This window comes from Emydura macquarii, unplaced genomic scaffold (genome assembly GCF_026122565.2).
Source record: "Emydura macquarii macquarii isolate MOO-44397 ecotype Brisbane River unplaced genomic scaffold, CSIRO-AGI_Emac_v2 contig_2403, whole genome shotgun sequence".
NCBI lineage: Eukaryota > Metazoa > Chordata > Testudines > Chelidae > Emydura > Emydura macquarii.
The window spans coordinates 154818-174119 of NW_027132540.1; the positions used below are offsets into that span (position 1 = coordinate 154818).

The window sequence follows — 19302 nt, forward strand, 5'->3', positions numbered from 1 at the left end:
TCTGCCACCCTTACTCATGTTGAGTAGTAACTTCCTTCCAGTGTAGCCCCCTTGATAACAATTAATTGTTCATTTCAACTGTTCTATAATTAACCTTTTGTGTACGTGTATTCATGATTCATCACCCTACATGTGAGTCTCTTCCATCTGATGAATGGCATTTGGGATCTCTTCATGGGAATCTTTGTCAACAACCTACAGCTATTCAGATAATTCCATTACAATGTGGGTGGACCCCTTACAAAGCATTTCCTGATTTTCTAATGTTTGGATGTGAGGTAGAGCTGGATGGAAAATAACAGTTAAAACAATAAAAAAACATAGATTTTCTGGATTTCATCCATATTTTGATTAAAAGCAAACAAAACAAATTTGTTAATCTTTAAAGTGGCCAAAAAGACCAGGTTGTTTTTGCTGAGTTTCATTAAAGATTAACATGGCTAGCCCCAAACCTCTGGAGTTAAAACAATAGCACAGAGAACATATTTTTAAAATAGATATTTTAACGTGGATTTTAACAAGTCCATATTTTGATTAAAACCTGGCAAGCAAAACCAAATAAACCATTTACTATGTACACCCTCTTTTGTCAGGTGAGCATTAGTGGCCAAAAAGACCAGGTTCAATTTTTCTATGAGTTTCCCTTCTGTAAAGACTTCATCCACACCATTTCTTGCTCTCCAACCCCAAACCAGAAATCAGGGCTCAAAACCTCATAGTAAAATGCAACCAAGGTGGCAACCAACTGCTGCAAGCACAGACCTCCCTCTACAAACTTTATTTGTGGTGGGGATTTCATGTGGAAGGAAGACGACACAGACTGTATTTGAGGAAACCACCCATGAATTCATTAGCAAGTTCTATGATGTCAGACTCCCACAAGATATCTTATGAGCAGCCCCAACCTCATCCCTCCGTGAGCCGATGTTAGTGGCCGATGAGTCGTGGAACATTCCCTCTTCCCCAACTCCAACTTTCTCAGCTCAGCTCTTGGGAGAGATCAGTTTGTTCTGGAGAAAAGCCTCACTCTCAGCAACAAGCAGCAGTCTGTCCCCTCCTTTCGTCCCTCTCCTAGTTCTGCTCCATTTCCGTTCTATACCTGAGGGGGTATAGAATATAGAAAAATACTCAATTTTTCTTCAAGGGACTGCGATACCCTAAAATCAAACCTGACCCCTGACACATTCAAAGTCAATTTCTTGTTCTTAGATCTTCCAACACTGTCAATTGCATTTTATGCCCCCCAAACTCAAAATTTCACCAGAGTGCTCAAAACCATCATGCAACTAAAATGCAAACAAGACTTGGTCCATTCAGCCCTTTGCTGTCCAAGAGATGATGTCAACACCTTCCAGACAGCTTCCTCTGCAATGGAGTGCTTGTTACATTCTGCAGTGGCTTCTTAAGATGGTCTGGGAGATTTTCCCACATTTCATGCACAGATGACAGTGTTAAGACATTAGCCCTTCCTTCTAAGGCTTCAGGACACACTGTATCACAGATAGGTAGGTAGGTAGATTTTCCTTGTTGAATATTCTATAGGGTTTGTAAAGATATTTTTCTTCAAGGGACTGCGATACCCTAAAATCAAACTTCCCTCTGAAATGTCTTTTGCCCACTATTATCACAAATATCATGTAAAGTCACTGTAAGTAAAAGAGCTTACAGAGCAAATATTACTCAATGAGATCGCTGTAATTTTCAGAGAGCAGCTATCTGTCTAGAATCATTGTCTGTGTTTCCACAGTTAACTGGTCAGTTTTAACTGTTGGTTGTGTTACTATTAAGCTCTGCAGCAGGGGAGACAAAGTGTTTTAAAACAAATCATAAATCCCCAGCAGATGGCGGGGGGGGTACTCAGGGTTATATGTCACACTTGAAACTCTTTAAAATCTCTCTCTCTCTCTCTCTCTCTCTCTCAGATCACTGGTTCACAATATCCCTATTAATGTTCTGATGATGCAAACAACACTTATAACTGTGAATAACATGTCTCAGGCACCTGTCAGGGATTGTCTAGGCATACTTAATCCTGACTCAGTGCTGCGGAATGGACTAGATGACTTCTCGAGGTCCCCTCCAGGCCTATATTTCTATGATTTTCTGGCAATGGGCTGATTCCTTTCAATAAATGTCCTCATGATCTTTACAGGTTTCCAGGCTTTTTTTTTTTTTTTTTTTTTTTTTTGGACAAAGCAAATACTTTTGTGGGGTGGAAGGGAAGAATAACTTGATTGCTAAACACTTAGATGTTTTGGACCCAATCTTCAAGCACTTCCCCTGAGGTACAGTGCCTCCTTTGGTGAGTTCTTCCTTTAACTTCAGTACTATGACTGGCAATATTTCAGTGAAGGTATGGACCAAAAGTCTTTTTAGTGTTAGGCTAAAATAAAGTATAATCCAGACCTTGTGCTAAGGAATTCTGTGGGAGTGTTGACCTAAAATCAATTACACTTGACACCATACAGACAGATTAAGAAAGAATAACTAAGAAATCAACAAGACAATATAGCTTTAAATACCTTATACTAACATTTGGAATCCAGGTGAAGTCAGCAGAATATCAAGTATCTTCGGAACGGGTGCTTGTTTTATCAGGGTGTTATGGCAAAGCTCAAAAACTGTGTTTGAAGAGACCACATTGGACATGCGGCAGAGAGGAGTTTGTTCTATTGTAGGATACATGGCTGCATCTATCTCAAACATAAAATCAAGATTTTCTCCAGACTAACTCAGCAGCAGCTCAAACCAAGGTTTGCACTGTCTCCTTGAACTGAGATATCACTGCTTTTAGTGGACACATCAGCTTTTGAGAGGCAGGTGCATCGTGACAAAAGAATTAAATTGATGCCCAAGAGAGATGATGTAAGACAGGTCAGACCTTGACACGAAGCATGGTTGACTTATTTGAATTCTATCAATATCTCTAGAGGAGTCACAAGAAATTTATGCTTATGATCAGACCAGTGGGAATACAACAACCCAAGTGATTAAGTCATAGAAAGAATGTGCTTGGCAGAGAAAACGCTATCTATGTATCTGTCTATCTATCTTTCTATCTTACAGCCTCATGTTAAAGATTTTCAAGGATGTATCTCCCCATTGACTATGAATTTACTCTGCATTTACACCCAGAGAAGTGAGAGCCCGATCTGCTACCTTTTGAAACAAGAAGAAGTATCTCATTGACTTCTTGATTGAGTGGGTCAATTATCTGCCCCACTATCTCTTTAATAAATTCAGTGCTTTCAGTGCCAGAAGAGACCATTGTGATCATCTAGTCTGACCTCCTGAATAGCACTGGGTATAGAATTTCCCCCAAAGTAATTCTGAGAGGAGATCTTTTAGAAAAATATCCAATCTTGATTTAATATTGCAAGTGATGGAGAATCCATCATGACCCTTGTTAAGTTGTTTCCATGATTAATTACTCTCAACAGTTAAACATGTATCCCTTATTTCCAGTATGAAGTTGTCTAATTTCCATTTCCAGCTGTTTGATCATGTTATAGGTTTCTCTGATAGACTGAGGAGCCCATTATTAAATATTTGTTCCCCATGTAGATGCTAATAGCCACCTGTGATGAAATCTGACCCTTTATATCAATGATATTGCCACTGTTAGACAATTTCAAGAACACTTGTACACAGTATATCATGTAAGATGTCAATGGAAAAATTATGATTTGCTAAGTAAGATTATCCTATTTTAGTCCATGTATCATCACTGTGTCTGAAGTTATAAATATTGGCTATATAACTCTATGCCAAATGTGTTTGTTCCTAGGGTAACAGCAACAAGGTAAAATCTACATTGAAGCCGATAGCTATGTGTTGATGGCCCATTAAAGACACTTCACTCTGACAATAGGCCATAGAAGAAAATTCTCCCACTCAGTAAGTCTTCCTGTGGATGGCTTAGCATGGATATGGCCAGTGGTTGCTCCTGAGAGTCAGCAAGCTATGTAATGGCATATGATATGCTCATGTGACCCTGGACTCCATCAGGTGCCTGTAACTTTCCACGAGCTGTGCTGCAGGCTTTGTTTGGGACAGTAAAATGCTAAGCACATGGCAGAGAATATAAAAAACTCCTGAAGAATCCCCGTGTTGCCTCTTTCCTGCTTGGATTCCATGGATTGTGGATTTACAACTAAAAGGAGCACATTGCACTATGCACTGAGGACCTTCCAATCTTTTGGAAATTATCAGATACTTTACAAGCCAGCAGTCTATAACATCACTGCTAGAAACCTGATATAAGAACATTGTAATTATTGTATGTATCTGATCTATAAACCACTATAATTCTCTCCTTTTCCTTCGTAAATACACCTTTAGATTTTTACTTACTAAAGGATTGGCAGCAGCATGATTATTGGGTAAGATCTGAAACATATGTTGACCTGGCTATGAGGCTGATCTCTTGAGATCATAATCATAGAAAATATGGGTTGGAAGGAACCACAGGAGGTCATCTAGTCCAGCCCCCTGCTCAAAGCAGGACCAACCTGAACTAAATCATCCCAGCCAGGGCTTTGTTAAGCCAGGCCTTAAAAACCTAGAAGGATGGAGATTCCACCCTAGGTAACCCATTCCAGTGCTTCTCCATCCTCCCAGTGAAAAGGTTTTCCTTCATATCCAACCTAGACCTCCCACACTGCAATTAGAGATCATTGTTCCTTGTTCTACTGCACTACAGACTGGAGACCGACTGGCAAGGCAGCAGTTCTGCAGTAAAGGATCTGGGGGTTACAATGTACAAGAAGCTGAATATAAGTCAACAAAGTGCCCTTATTGCCAAGAAGGTTAATGGCATATTGGGCTGCATTAGTAGGAACATTGCCAGCAGATCGAGGGAAGTGATTATTCCCCTCTATTTGGCACTGGTGAGGCCCCATTTGGAGTCCTGCCTCCAGTTTTGGGCACCACACTACAGAAAGGATGTGAATAAATTGGAGAGAGTTCAGCTGAGGGGAACAAAAATTATTAGGGGGATGTGGCAAATGACTTATGAGGAGAAGCTGAAGAAACTGGTCTTATTCAGTCTGCAGAAGAGAAGAGTAAGTGGGTATTTGACAGTAGCCTTCAACTACCTGAAATAAGGTTCCAAAGAGAATGGAGATAGGCTGTGCTCAGTGACGGCAGATGACAGAACAAGGAGAAGTGGTCTCAAGTTGTAGTGGGGGAGGTCTAGGTTGGATATTAGGAAAAACTTTTTCACTAGGAGGGTGGTAAAGCAGTGGAATGGGTTACCTAGTGTAGGCCGCGGAAGATATTTGTGACGCGTTGGACAGAGATAGGGGCTTGATGGGCGTGGTCAGAACCGGTTTGATAAGAGGCACTGCTCAGCTTGGTAAACAGGCTGTGCAAGGCCGTGTGAATTTGTGTGTGGTGCCAAAAGAGGAGGAAAGTGAGGAAGCAAGGTCAGGTGCTGTACATTAGCCAATGCTAGCTGTACCTTAGAGAATGCTGTATAAAAGCTTGAAATGCAAATTGCGCAATGAGACTCAGCCATGAATCCACTTGGATGAGACTCAGGCCATGAATCCCGTTGTTGTTTGGAGTGTAAGACGTGATTAAAGATAAGTGTACCTAACTGGTGTGGGCATGTTTTTATTCCTCACCTGGTATCCAGAACCTGCAGGCAGCTGTGAGCAGCGGTGCCTGGCATAACACCTAGGGAGTTGGTGGAATCTCTATCCTAAGAGGTTTTTAAGGTGCGACTTGACAAAGCCTTGACTGGGATGATTTAGTTCGGGGTGGGCCTGCTTTGAGCAGCAGATTGTACTAGATGACCTTCTGAGGTCCCTTCAAACCCTAATCTTCTATGGTTCTATGATATACCACCAAAATCTCCACTGAAGACAAATGGATTTTGGCTGTAGGAAACCTGGAGTATTGGGACATAGCGTTGATTTCATTTCATGGCCAAATCAAAAAATACAAGTGTTTTCATGTCCTCATGTCATGAAATTCACAGCCTCTTTCAAATGGAAAGAATGGGTCTTGTTCCTCTCTCACTGACACAAGCTTTATAAAAGTACAACTACATTGACTTCAGTGGAATTATTCCTGATTCACACCAGAGAAGAGGAAGGCACCTCCTTATAGCCCCATCTAAGACTAAGTTCCCTTAGTGGATTTAGCCCCCAATGCCCACTACCAGATGCAGGTGTCACGTTGTTCACCATTTTCCAGCAGTTACCAAAGCTATTGAGATACTGCAAAAAATAGATCCTCATTTGGTCTAAATTAGTTCAGTTCTAAAGAAGTCATTTGGGACTAGATCCACAAAAAGACAGGTATTTCTGTGCCTAAATTTCAGGCACCGTGGGCCTGGTTCATCAAGGTATATTGGCACCTAAGCCTAGATTCACAACAGGATGTAAGTGTTGTGATGATCAGAGTCACAACTACTAACTTCTAGGTGCCTTGAAAATCACTGGGATTCACAAAGCCTTTGTTAGGTGCTGAGGCTTCCCATTCAAGGAATGCAGGGAGATAGTTTTCTGAGAACAGCTATTGCAAAGAAAGAACCCTGGCTGGCCCCTCACCTAAGCTAGCCAATAAGAGATGCTGAGGAAAGGGGGTTGTGTTAAGCACTGCCTCTTTCAATGATTTGTGTTTGGGATCCTCAGCTGTGAACCTTTTTGGAGTCCGGTGACTACGGCATTTCTTACAACGGGCAGAGAGAGGGGAAGAAAGCCCTCCCATATAGCTTTAGTCCAGTGGTATGGGTACTCACCCAGGATCATAGAATTATAGAATCATAGAAGATGAGGGGTTGAGGGACCTCAGGTGGTCATCTTGTCCAACCCCCTGCTCAAAGCAGGACCAACCCCAACTAAATCATCCCAGCCAGGGCTTTGTCAAGTCAGGCCTTAAAAACCTCTAAGGATGGAGATTCCACCACCTCCCTAGGTAACCCATTCCAGTGCTTCACCACCCTCCTAGTGAAAAACTTTTTCCTAATATCCGACCTAGACCTCACCCCACTGCAACTTGAGACCATTGCTCCTAGTTCTGTCATTTACCACCACTGAGAACAGCCTAGCTCCATCCTCCCTGGAACCCCCTTTCAGTAGTTAAAGGCTGCTATCAAATCCCCTCTCATTCTTCTCTTCTGTAGGCTTCTAGTTCCCTCAGCCTCTCTTCCTTAAGTGCTCCAGCCCCTTAATAATGTTTGTTGCCCTCTGCTGGACTCTCTCCATTTGTTCACATCCTTTCTGTATGGGGGGCCCAAAACTGGTCACAGACAAATGTTCGCCCCGAATAGAGGGGAATAATCACTTCTCTCCACTGCCAATCTCCTATTAATGAGATCATGCTGTTGCTCCTTGGCAACAAGGGCACACTGTTGACTCATCTCCAGCTTCTTGTCCACAAAAGACCACTAGGTTCTTTTAAACAGGAGCAGAACTGCTGTCTAGCCAGTCGGTCCCCAGTCTGTAGCAGTGCATGGGATTCTAGTCCTACTGCAGGACTCTGCACTTGTCCTTGTTGAGCCTCATCAGATTTTTTTGACCCAATCCTCCAATTTGTCTAGGTTGTTCCGTATCCTATACCTCCACCAGTCCCCCCAGTTTAGTGTCATTTCGCAAACTTGCTGATGGTGCAATCCACCCCATCACCCAGATCATTAATGAAGATGTTGAACAAAACTGGCCCTAGCACTCATCCCCGAGGTACTCCACTTGTTACTGGGTGCGAACTAGACATCGAGCCATTGATCACAACCCATTGAGCCCAATGATCTAGCCAGCTTTCTATCCACATTATAGTCCATGTGTCAAACCCCTATTTATTTAACTTGCTGGCAGGAATACTTTAGGAGACCATATCAGAAGCTTTGCTAAAGTCAAAGTATATCACATCCACCACTTTTCCCACATCCACAGAGCCAATCATCTCATCATAGAAGGCAATCAGGTGGTCAGACATGACTTGCCCTTTGTGAATCCATGCCAATCACCTGTCTCTCCTCCAAGTGCCTCAAAATGGATTCTTTTAGGACCTGCTCCATGATTTTTCCAGGGACTGAGGTGAGGCTGATCGGTCTGTAGTTGTGTGGAATCTCTTCCTTCCCTGTTTTGAAGATGGATGCTACATTTGTGGGAGACCACTGGTTCAAATCACCCTCTGCCTCAGGAGAAGAAGTGATTTGAACAGGACTCTGCCACCTCCCATGGAAGGTGCTAACTGCTGGGCTAATGGATGTTCTGATGTGGGCAATCCATTAATCTCTCTTGCTGATGCAGTTCCACTATGAATAAATAATTAAAGCAACACAGGAAGTGAGTGAATGTACCACCATGCTACAGAGTCACTTTCGTGCACTTTTTCTATTTCTTCCCTGCCCCATGACTCATTTTATTCATCCAAAATGTAACACCTGAAGAGAAGAGATGGCGGGAGCTGCAGATCCAAATACCCCATCGCTCAATAGTTTGGACACCCACCTGAGAGATGGCAGATGGCAGATTCCTGTTCAACCCTCTTCTCATCCTGAGGCGGACGGAGGGCTTGCACTAGGGATATCACAACCTCTAGGCTAAAAGCTATAAATGAATTACTCTTTTTAAGTTGATTTAATCCTGCCTTGAGCACAACTACCAGTTTAAGAGCCTTTGGTGATGGATCTTGTCAAAGACCTTCTGAAAGTCCAAGTACTCTATATCCACCTGATCACCTTGTGATCACATAACATGTTTGTTGACCCCATCAAATAATTTTAGTAGATTGGTGATGCATGTTTTTGCTTTACAAAAGCCATGATGACCTTCCTCAACAAATTGTGTTCATCTATGTATCTGATAATTTGTTCTTTACTATAGTTTCAACCAATTTGGCTGATACTGAAGTTGGGCTTAACAGCCTGTAATTACTGGGATAACCACTGGAGACTTTTTAAAAAATTGGTGTCACATTAGCTATCCTCCAGTTGTCTGGTACAGAAGCTGGTTTAAATGATAGATTACATACCATAGTTAGTAGTAGCATGACCAGGGTGTCCTGATTTTATAGTTCTGATATTTGGGGCTTTCTCTTATACAGGCAACCATTACCCTCCACACCCTGTCCTGTTTTTTCACACTTGCTATCTGGTCACCCTAGTTAGTAGTTAAGTTTTCAAAAGCACCTACACACCTAACACCCATAAACTTATCCAGGTCACTGTAATGGGGTAAATTCTTCTGTAGGAGAGTAAAGAATTAAAAGCTGGACAAGTAGTCAGGCCTAAACTAGAGGGAATGGGGTCAAGGCAAGGGCAAACCTTGTTTCTGTTAATTGGTATGAATTCTAGTTAGAGTCTGTTATCTCTCTTCTTCTCCTCCCTTCCTGGCCATCTGCGCAGGGGATGAGTCTATCACTACTCCTGTGCAAGTCTTTGGTGGGAAGAAAGCATTATTTTCCTTCCCCTCTGGCATGCCTTTACTTCAAAGAATGTTAGTGTAAAATGTATAGGTTTTAAGGTGATGTACCTGCCCTCTGTATGGTAATCCTGTAAACAACAAACAGGCGGGTGTAATTATATTCATTATGTAGTTGTTAATATTCATTCTATAGGTGTCAGTGTAACCAAATAAGGGTCTATGGGGAGTTGCTGGAAATGTGTACATTTACATACTGGTATGGATAAAAGAATTGTAAAGCAACCCCCTCGTTGCTCACTCGCAGCATCGAGGTGGAACGAGCAGGCAATAAAGGGTTCCATCTCCCCAATCCACCCCCGGGACAACCTGTCTGGTTATTTCTAACACATGGTAGGTTAAGTGTAATTAGTTACTGGCCCAGAATAAGGGGAAGGTTGGTAAGCAGGAGAAACATCAGGGATTAGGTTTTAAGCGAAAGAAGATGGACTTTTTCATACATTTTTCAGGTATAAAATGTTAATCTCTCAGCCAGATGGAGGAGAGGGTCTTACATTTTCAGTGATTGTTCAAGGCTCTACAGATCCCCTCTCTTTGCAGAAATTTTCCTGCCGAGAGTAAGTTTTTCAGTGACTTTCCTCAGAGGAATTAGATGTACACTTGAGCAGGTCTGCACATTTCATGATAGCAATGAAACCTCATATTGTCTGTGATCAGTGCCTGAATTCCAGGTCAGTTTCATTCAGTTTAACGTTGGTTTGTGCACCTCTCCTTTTCTAAAGAAAATGAAATAATCACCACTGGCATTCAGGAGACCTTGGTTTTATTCCCAGTGCTGCCACTGAATATCGGAAAGGATTTTTTCTTCATTTTGCCCATTTCTAAAATGGTGATGATGACATTTATCTGCAATGTAAAGTGCTTTTAGATCTAGGCATGGAAAGTGCGGTCTATTTTCAGTACTTATCATACTTATATTACCATAGTGTCTCAGTATCTAACAATTGTTAACATCCTTATCCTCAGACACCCCGTGAGAGAGGGACGTGCCTTTATCCCTCTTATTACAGGTGAGGAACTGAGGCAGCCTGTGACCAAGAACCAGATTTTTCAAGATATTGCAGTGCCTAAAGATGGAGATAGCATCAGTGAGATTTTCAAAAGCACACATAACTTGATCCAACCCAGGTACTTAATTCTTATTGAACTCAATGGGAGTTAGGTATGGAGACACGTCTGCAAACCCTCTAGATGTGTGACTGTGTCATTAGGTGCTGGAATGCCTTGAAAAAAATTGACTTATGCTGACATGTCCAGGATCACACAGGCAGTCCATGGCAGAGCAAAGACTCAAATGCTTCACTTCCAAGTCCTAGAGAGCTGGAGCACAGGAAAAATGTTTTCACTTGGAAGGAAGTGAAGCACTGAAATGAGTTACCTAGGGAGGTGGTGGAATCTCCATCCTTAAAGATTTTTAAGGCGCAGCTGAGTCTCATTTTGATATCTCATTCTGTCATCTCAAGTGGGCTGAGATTAATGTTTCGGGTGGAATTAGATACGTGAGCATTACCACATTTTTTTCTTATTAGGCATTTGATTCATGGTTAGTTTTCCAGTTCTTTTATCATTCCTATTTAATCTGCTGTGTACCTTTGGGGAAAGAAAATGAAAAGTTATCATCAGCTGTTAATTAATTGTGAATTATTAAAAACCAACCAACAAACAAAAAAGAGTAGTATGGGCAAAGAGTTGATCAACACGTAAAGAATAAAGGCTATAAATTATTTTAGAATGGCCACTGGTCACAGATTGCTTCATTTATGTATTTGTTTATTTCTTTACTTTTCAGGGGAGCAATTTGAGACAATCCAAAACATGAATTTCAAATGTTTTTAACACCCACTATTCTAACGAAAGTCAATCCATGCTCTGGGTGCTCCTGACCTCTCACTATCAGGCCTCAAGTGTTCATCTGCAAGATAATGACACATCCAAAATTTGTGACCACATTTGAGACTTTCAGCCAAAGTCAGTGGGCCAAACTTACTGCTCGTGAACCTTAGTGGCCCTGAATAAATTCTGCCCATTGATCTATAAAATTCTGAATTCCTGTGTGATTGTTCCAACCTATCCCACTTTTTCAGTCCTTCTTAAAACACACAATAATCCTACTGCCATGGAATAGGGTCAGATAGTTTTCAATATGACAAAGGATAGCAGAATGGGAGGAAAAGTTTTGGCATGGGAACTTTGCAACACTTGCTTGCAGTTCAGATGACAAGTATGCAGGTATCTAGTAGGAAGCCCAGTTAAGGCTGTGGATGATATTGTGATATGCCCCGGACAGACTAGAATCACAGGAGAGAGCCTGAGCTAGATTCACAAAGAACTTACACTTCAGGCACCTAGAAAATCATTGGGATTCACAAAGCCTCCGTTCAGCACCCAGGCTCCCTACACAATGAAAGGAGGGAGACAGACGCCTAAGAATGGGATTCACCAAAGCCAGAACCCTAGGCAGCTCCTTGTCCCTTCTAGGAGGCTCAGCACCTAAGTCTGGGCTTCCAGGAGATGCCTCCATCTGCTTGGGAGTCTCTCAGAATTGGGCACCTAAGACATGGTTTTTGCAAGAAGACGGGAACGGCAGCCTTCTAACATTTGGCTCAGTGGGAAGTATACTCACCCGGAGAACATCGGGGGGTGGCTATCTAGGGAGGCCAGTCCATTAGCTTCAAGGCCCTCTCCTTCCCCGGACCCCTCAGGGGAAGTAGGGTTCCAAACCCTGGGAAATCTCTTCCTATGAGTACCGGATATGGAAGCCTAGGAACTACTCCTGCTGTCAACCTGGTGACAGTTCCCGGAACTTCGATATCCACTGGGACGGTTGGGTAGTAACTAACGGCCCCATGAACGCAAGTTACTCCTGTGCGTTTAGCCTGTGTAAATTGGCTGCGCTTTACAAATTTCCCAGAGATGAGCGTAATGGCGCTCCCGGAGTCTACCAGGGCCAGGGTCTTAACTCCGTTTAACTTCACAGGCCTCGTATACCTATGCGGGGTTAGGGCGACTCCCACCAGGTGGATTAGGCTGCAGGAGTCTGCCCAGGTCCCCAGGTTACATTGCATGGGTTCCTCCAAATTGGGGCATTGGGCAGCTATGTGTCCCCACTCCCCACACACATAGCATCGGTAGAGGGCCCTAGGCACACCTTAGTTCTTTGGGCTAAGGGGTCTGGCTCTATCCTCCCTGCCCACATCACCCTGTCCCCTGGTCACCTCCAGTGGGCCCTTAGTCTCCTTCATCTTCCACCTGGTCCTCACCGGGTTCTCGGGCGTCCAGACCCCCGGAACTGGGGCGGGTCATCTGACCAGGGGCAAGTCCTCTCTGACTGGCCGGGCGAGACCCCTGTCCATTACCTGCCTCTCTACTAGTGCAACTAAGTCGTCATAAGATGAGGGGTCATTCTGTCCTACTCAAGCGCGGAGGTTGGCCGGCAGACCCCTCATATACCGGTCGATAACCAGGATCTCCAGGACCTTATCTGGCCGGTGGACCTCCAGTTGCAGCCACTTCTGGGCGAGGTGGACGGGGTCAAATAATTGTGAACACGGAGCCTTGCCCTCCTGGAATCTCCAGTCGTGGTACCTCTGGGCCCGCACGGCTCTCGTTACCCCCGACCGAGCCAGGATTTCTGCTTTTAAATGGGCATAGTCCACCGCCACTGCCGTGGGTAGGTAATAGGCCTTCTGGGCTTCTCCACACAGGAAGGGGGCGAGAATATCAGGTACCCACGCACACATAAAGTTAGAGCTCTAAATTACCCAGCAAAGAGGCAGCTGAGCAATGCTTCTAGTCCATGTTGACACAGAGAGGGAAATGCAACTGGGATTTGGTGTCATCAATCAATTCATCAGCAGGCAGCAGGCCACCCGGGTGGTGTTGCATGCAATCATTATAGACGAGCTCTCACACAGGTACCGAGTAACACTATGTCATATTTCCACTGAAAGTGGGTATCAGGCAGTGTTGGCATTTTCGTTTCGTGCCCAAGCTCAGAGCCTGCGGTTGGAGGAGAGAGGGAATCCATCTTGGCTAGAAGTGTTGCATTGGGGTTGCACTTTGCTCCATCCTTCACACGGCATTTCATGAAGACACATCCTGAGATAGACCTTCAGGTGGTGTACACTGCTGCATCTCCTACTGTACGGGAGCCTATTTACCTACAAGTGATAACTCACCACTCCTAGTCAATGGAGAGGATGAGAGCTATGCACCTTTGAAACCCACATCATGAGATATTACTGAGGGGGATCAGGGCCATTCCCTCTGTCACTGTAATCCCAAGCATTATCTTTGTCTGTCCCTCTACAGCCATCAGAGAATATACAGAGGAAGAAAATGTCCAACCAAACCGCTGTGACCGAGTTCCTACTCCTGGGATTCTCAGATGTTCGGGAGCTGCAGATTTTGCACTTTGTGGTGTTTCTGGTGATTTACCTGGCAGCCCTGGTGGGGAACCTTCTCATTGTCATGGCCATAGCGCTCGACTGCCACCTGCACACCCCCATGTACGTCTTCCTGATAAATCTATCCATCCTAGACCTTGGCTCCATCTCTGTAACCCTCCCCAAATCCATGGTCAATTCCTTCATGAACATGAGGTTGATTTCTTATCCTGGATGCGTCACCCAAGTCTTTCTCTTTGTTGGCTTCACCACAACTGATTTTGCCTTGCTCACCATCATGGCATACGACCAATACGTCACCATCTGCCAACCACTGCACTATGAGAGGGTGAGGAACAGGACAGCTTGCATTCAAATGGCAGCCGGTGCCTGGATCAGTGGTATTGTCTACTCTGCACTACACACCAGGAACACCTTCAGGTTACCCTTCTGCCAGTACAATGTCATCAACCAGTTCTTCTGCGTAATCCCCCAACTGCTCAAGCTCATCTACTCTGACTTGTACCTCAGTGAAGTTGGGTGTATTGCCTTTGGTGTGTTTGTAGGTGTAAACTGCTTTGTTTTTATAATTGTGTCTTATGTTCAGATCTTCAAAGCAGTGATGAGAATGCCCTCTGAAGAGGGCCGGCGTAAGGCCTTCTCCACCTGCCTGCCTCACCTCACTGTGGTCTCTTTGTTAGTTTTCACTAGCTTGTTTGAGTATCTGAATCCCACCTCCACCTCAGCATCAAATCCGGATCTGCTGATGGGTGTTCTCTATGCCGTGGTGCCTCTGGTGATGAATCCCATCATCTATAGCATGAGGAACAAGGAGATCAAAGCTGCATTACAGAAATTGATGGTGTGTAGGATATTCACCAAAAATTAGAATGTCCATCCTTGCTCCTTGACTGTGATTTCATTCTGAGCTTCTTTATCGACTGATGACAAATTTGTCTCCTTGATACACTTGAAATATGTTTATGAAGTAATAAAATTCAGACTAACTCCATTGAAGTCAGAAGAGTTAATGAAGGGTTGCAGCAGTGTAAATAGGATCAGAATCTCTATATCTATCCATAAATCTGACTACACACGTATCTGTTTATTTTAGAGTGCTACCATCACCACTCGACCTGACCACATTGCACAGAATAACAATAGTCATAACTAAGTCCCCAGTGAACTTCATGAAGTTTCTGTCTCTTCTCCTTTTTGGTCATAAAAATAGTGTTTCAGGTATGGGTGTTTGCTTTGTATTTGCTTGATTGTTTCTTTTTGTGTGTGTTATTTTGTTTATTGGTTGGTTGATTCGTTCCTGTGCTCTACGTGGTTTATTTGGGGGGTAGGAGTTTGGGAGTGTGGCATATGGTTGTTTAAATGAGGGTATCAATTATTTATCATCTATTCAAGATGCAATCTCATCACCTCTTTGATGGGGTTTGGCGCTGCTGGCTGCGCGGGTCCCCAGTTCCTTCTTTCCGCCTGTGACGGTTACTGGAACTATCGCCTCTTGCTGTGTGCAAGTAGCTCATTCCCTAGTTGTTTGACTGTTTTCAACATTTCTTGTTATAGTAGTAGTTATAGAGTTCGTTAGTTTGTAGTTGTAGTGACAAGTTAGAACCCCGGACGGGGTCCTCTTCTGCTGGGAGTCATGCCGGGGTCCACAGGCTTTAAGAACTGTGTCTTGTGTACTAAAGCCTTTCCTATTAGTGACCCGCATGACCGCTGTCTCCGGTGCCTTGGAGAAGAACACCGTCGAGACAAATGTAAGATTTGTAAGTCCTTTAAGCCTCGGACCCAGAAAGAACGAGACGCGAGGCTAAAGGCGATTCTAATGGAGTCGGCGCTCCGTCCAGCTTCCGAGCCGTCCCGGTCTCCGTCGGCACCGAGTGTGTCGTCGGTGCGGAGCGCCCCCCCACCGGCACCGCTTTCGGCACCGCCGCGGGCCTCTAAGGTGGCCAAGAAGACGGCACGGCCTTCGGCCGCACCCAAGATCTCCCTCCGGCCCGCGCAGGGTGGAGGAAGTACGGAGACGCCCCAGCCAAGCGCCGTTGAGATTACTCCGGCACCGGGGTCTCCACGCGGGCTGCCTCCCCCGACTCCTGGTAGTGGGGGAGTGCACCTGCAAGGGCCGTCGACGCCGGAGGCGTTTACTGCGGCACGAGCCCTCATGGCCTTGCCCACGCCTCCGTCCCCCCTCGGCCGAGGGACAAGGGACCCGCGTCTCGGGGCAAACCCGCGCTGGGTGGTCCCGGTGGTTGGAGACGCTCCCAATCTAAGTCTCCTGCCAGACGGTCACGGAGGGTGGAGAGCGTCGGCTCCCCTCCGAGCTCCGACTCTAGGTCGTCGAGCGACTCGGCACCGCGGCACCGTGGGCGGTCCCGAGTCCGTCGCCGGAGCCGCAGATCCAGCTCCGATTCGAGCGGGGACCGGGATTCGGGCTCACGATCTACGGTGCGGAGCCCGTCCCGGCACCGATCGAGGTCACTGTCGGTCGTTTCGAGAGGCAGCGACTCACATCTGGCGGCACCGCCGATCCCGGCACCGACGCCTGCTTCGGCACTGTTGCCGGCTCCGGCACCGGTGCAACCGGCACCGATGATGGCACCGTTGCAGCCGGCACCGATGATGGCACCGTTGCAACCGGCACCGGTGATGGCACCGGCACCGACCTCGGGACGGCTGGACTCCCTTCAGCGTCACCATCGTCGGCACCGCTCTCGGTCTCGAGGGGGCAAGCGGCATCGCAAGTCCTCTCGCCGCAGGGGCAGGTCGGGTGCGTCGTCGTCGTCGTCCCCGTCCTCCTCTCATCGCCGGCACCGCAGACGTCGGCACCGGTCCACGTCGTCCTCATCGGACCGCTCCACGCGTCGGCGACATAAGCGACGCACGGGGGGCTCTGGTGACACTAGGGCGGTGCGGCTCCATCAGCCTTCCCTGCAGGCCGCGGGGTGGGCCCAGGGACCTTGGCAGTGGCCGTATTGGGGACCCTGGAATGCCTCTATGCCCCAGGGCTCGGTGTCACTGCATTCTGTGGTGGCCCCCCCAGTCCCCCCGGCCCCTAAGGTTCATGAGCAGGGTTCGGAGGACTCGGACCCTGGGGAGGGACCCTCTTCCGCACCCCTACCCTTCTCTTCCTCATCGTCACCGGATGAGGCAGCAGCAAGGGATCGTAAAGGGCCCCTGTTTGACTTCAGGGCCCACCAAGACCTCCTAAAGAGGGCTGCTGAGAACTTGGGCATGGAGTTTAAGCTCATGTCTGAGGAGGAGGACTCCCTCTTTGGGCCCTCGGGCTCTCTGGGACCCTCCCGGGCGACCTTGCCAGTGCATGACAATGTCATGAAGATAGCGAGGAAGCTGTGGCAGACCCCTTCCTCCCTGCCTTCCACCTCTAAGGGGGTGGAACGGAAATATTATGTCCCCAAGGAACCCTTTGAATTTCTATACAGCCACCCTGCGCCCAGTTCTCTGGTGGTCGATGCGGCCAACCAGAGGGACCGTCAGGGGGGTCAGGGTAGCACCCCTAAGGACAAGGAGGGCCGTAAACTGGACTTGTTCGGGAGGAAGATCTACTCTACTGCGGCGCTGCAGTTTAGAGTAGCGAACCACCAGGCCTTGTTTGGGAAGTATAATAAGAACCTGTGGGCCTCGATGCAGAGGTTTGCTTCCCAGCTGCCCCCTGACCAGGAGGCGGATTTTTCCACGGTTCTGCATGAAGGATCTGCGGTGGCTACCGCTGCGCTGCAGGCGGCTAGCGACGCGGCTGACACAGCCAGTAGGGCAATGGCCTCGGCGGTGGTGATGCGCCGCTGCTCGTGGCTTCAAGCCTCTGGCCTCACTCAAGAGGTTCAGCAGGCTATCCAGGACTTGCCGTTTGATGGCCTGGGTCTGTTTTCGGAAAAGACAGACGACAAGCTCCACGCTCTCAAGGACTCTCGGGCCACCCTGAAGTCTCTGGGGTTGTATACTCCTCAGGCCTCCAGGCAGCAGTCCAGACCGCAGGTCCAAGGGCAACCACCGCCCCCGCCCAGGCCGGCTCCTCGACCACCCCAGCAGAGGAGGGGTCGTGAGCGCTACCGCGGTCCCAGCAGGGGAGGCCGTCAGGGGTCCTCTGCGAGGGGCCAGCATGGGCCTGCAAAAGGGGGTAATCAGCCTAATAAACGTTTTTGACCCAGAGCAGGAGGGTAGTACTCTTCCTTCTCTCTCTGGGATCCTGGTCGGCCGTTTGGGGACAGGCTTCGCCCGTTTCTTTCAGAATGGGAAGCCATCACTACGGACCGCTGGGTCCTGGAGGTGATTGCTAAAGGGTATGCCCTCCAGCTTACAACCTCCCCTCCCAACACCCCCCAAGGCTGTCCCACACTGGGGATCCGGCCTCGGTTCAGCTCCTGGTGCAGGAGATTGGGTCGCTCCTCACGTTGGGGGCGGTGGAGGAAGTCCCACTGGCCGAAGAGGGCAGGGGCTTTTATTCTAAGTATTTCTTAATCCCCAAGGCGAAGGGAGGCCTTAGGCCCATTCTGGACCTCCGTGGCCTAAATAGATATATTAGGCGAGTTAAGTTTCGTATGGTCTCTCTCGCCACTATCATTCCGGTCCTTGACCCAGGGGATTGGTATGCCGCCCTGGACTTGAAGGATGCATACTTTCACATCTCGATATTACCGGCCCATAGGCGGTTTTTGAGGTTTGTGGTAGCGGGACACCATTATCAGTTTCGGTCCCTACCCTTTGGGCTCTCCTCAGCACCCAGGGTTTTTACTAAGTGCATGGCTGTGGTAGTAGCCCACCTGCGCCGTAAAGGTGTTCAAATCTTCCCTTACCTGGATGACTGGTTAATCAGGGGGAGGTCGAGTGCCCATGTGAGACATAGTCTGTTCCTCACACGCGACTTGTGTGCTAGACTGGGGCTGATTGTCAATGAGCAAAAGTCCACACTCACTCCGGTTCAATGTATTGAGTTTATTGGAGCCAGGTTAGATGCAGTACAAGCCAGAGCCTTCCTGCCTCAAGCAAGATTTGAGGCGATGGCAGCCATAATATCGGATCTCCACTTGTCCCCCATGACGACAGCCAGGCACTGCCTGCAGCTGTTGGGACATATGGCGGCTTCTACATATGTAGTGAGACTGGCCCGATTGAGGCTTAGACCTCTCCAGGCGTGGTTGAATTCGGTGTATGTACCACACAGGCATTCTCTAACTAGAGTGGTCCTGGTTCCCCCACAGGTGCTGTCGTCCCTCGATTGGTGGAGGGACCCCAGGGAAGTGATGATGGGAGTCCCCTTCAGAGAGTTCACCCCATCTGTGACGCTCATCACAGACGCATCCGATCGGGGATGGGGAGCCCACATTTCTCACGATCAGGGCACCCAAGGGCTTTGGTCTCTGGAGGAGAGAGCCCTGCACATCAATGTGCGCGAGCTCAGAGCAGTCCGGTTGGCCTGCAGGGCCTTCCTCCCCTTCCTCAGGGGCAGAGTGGTC

General features: G+C 47.1%; 1 protein-coding gene across 1 annotated transcript; it reads left to right on the top strand.

Moving 5' to 3' along the window:
• The first annotated feature begins 13772 nt into the window (after positions 1-13772).
• On the top strand, positions 13773-14708 carry LOC137161888 (olfactory receptor 14C36-like). The gene has a single exon (XM_067561397.1). The coding sequence runs from the start codon at positions 13773-13775 to the stop codon at positions 14706-14708; it is 936 nt and encodes a 311-aa protein (XP_067417498.1).
• The last annotated feature ends 4594 nt before the right edge of the window (positions 14709-19302 follow it).

Bases quoted from the DNA above. Each gene is read 5' to 3' on its own strand.
- LOC137161888 (XM_067561397.1), top strand. From the start codon at position 13,773: ATGTCCAACCAAACCGCTGTGACCGAGTTCCTACTCCTGGGATTCTCA.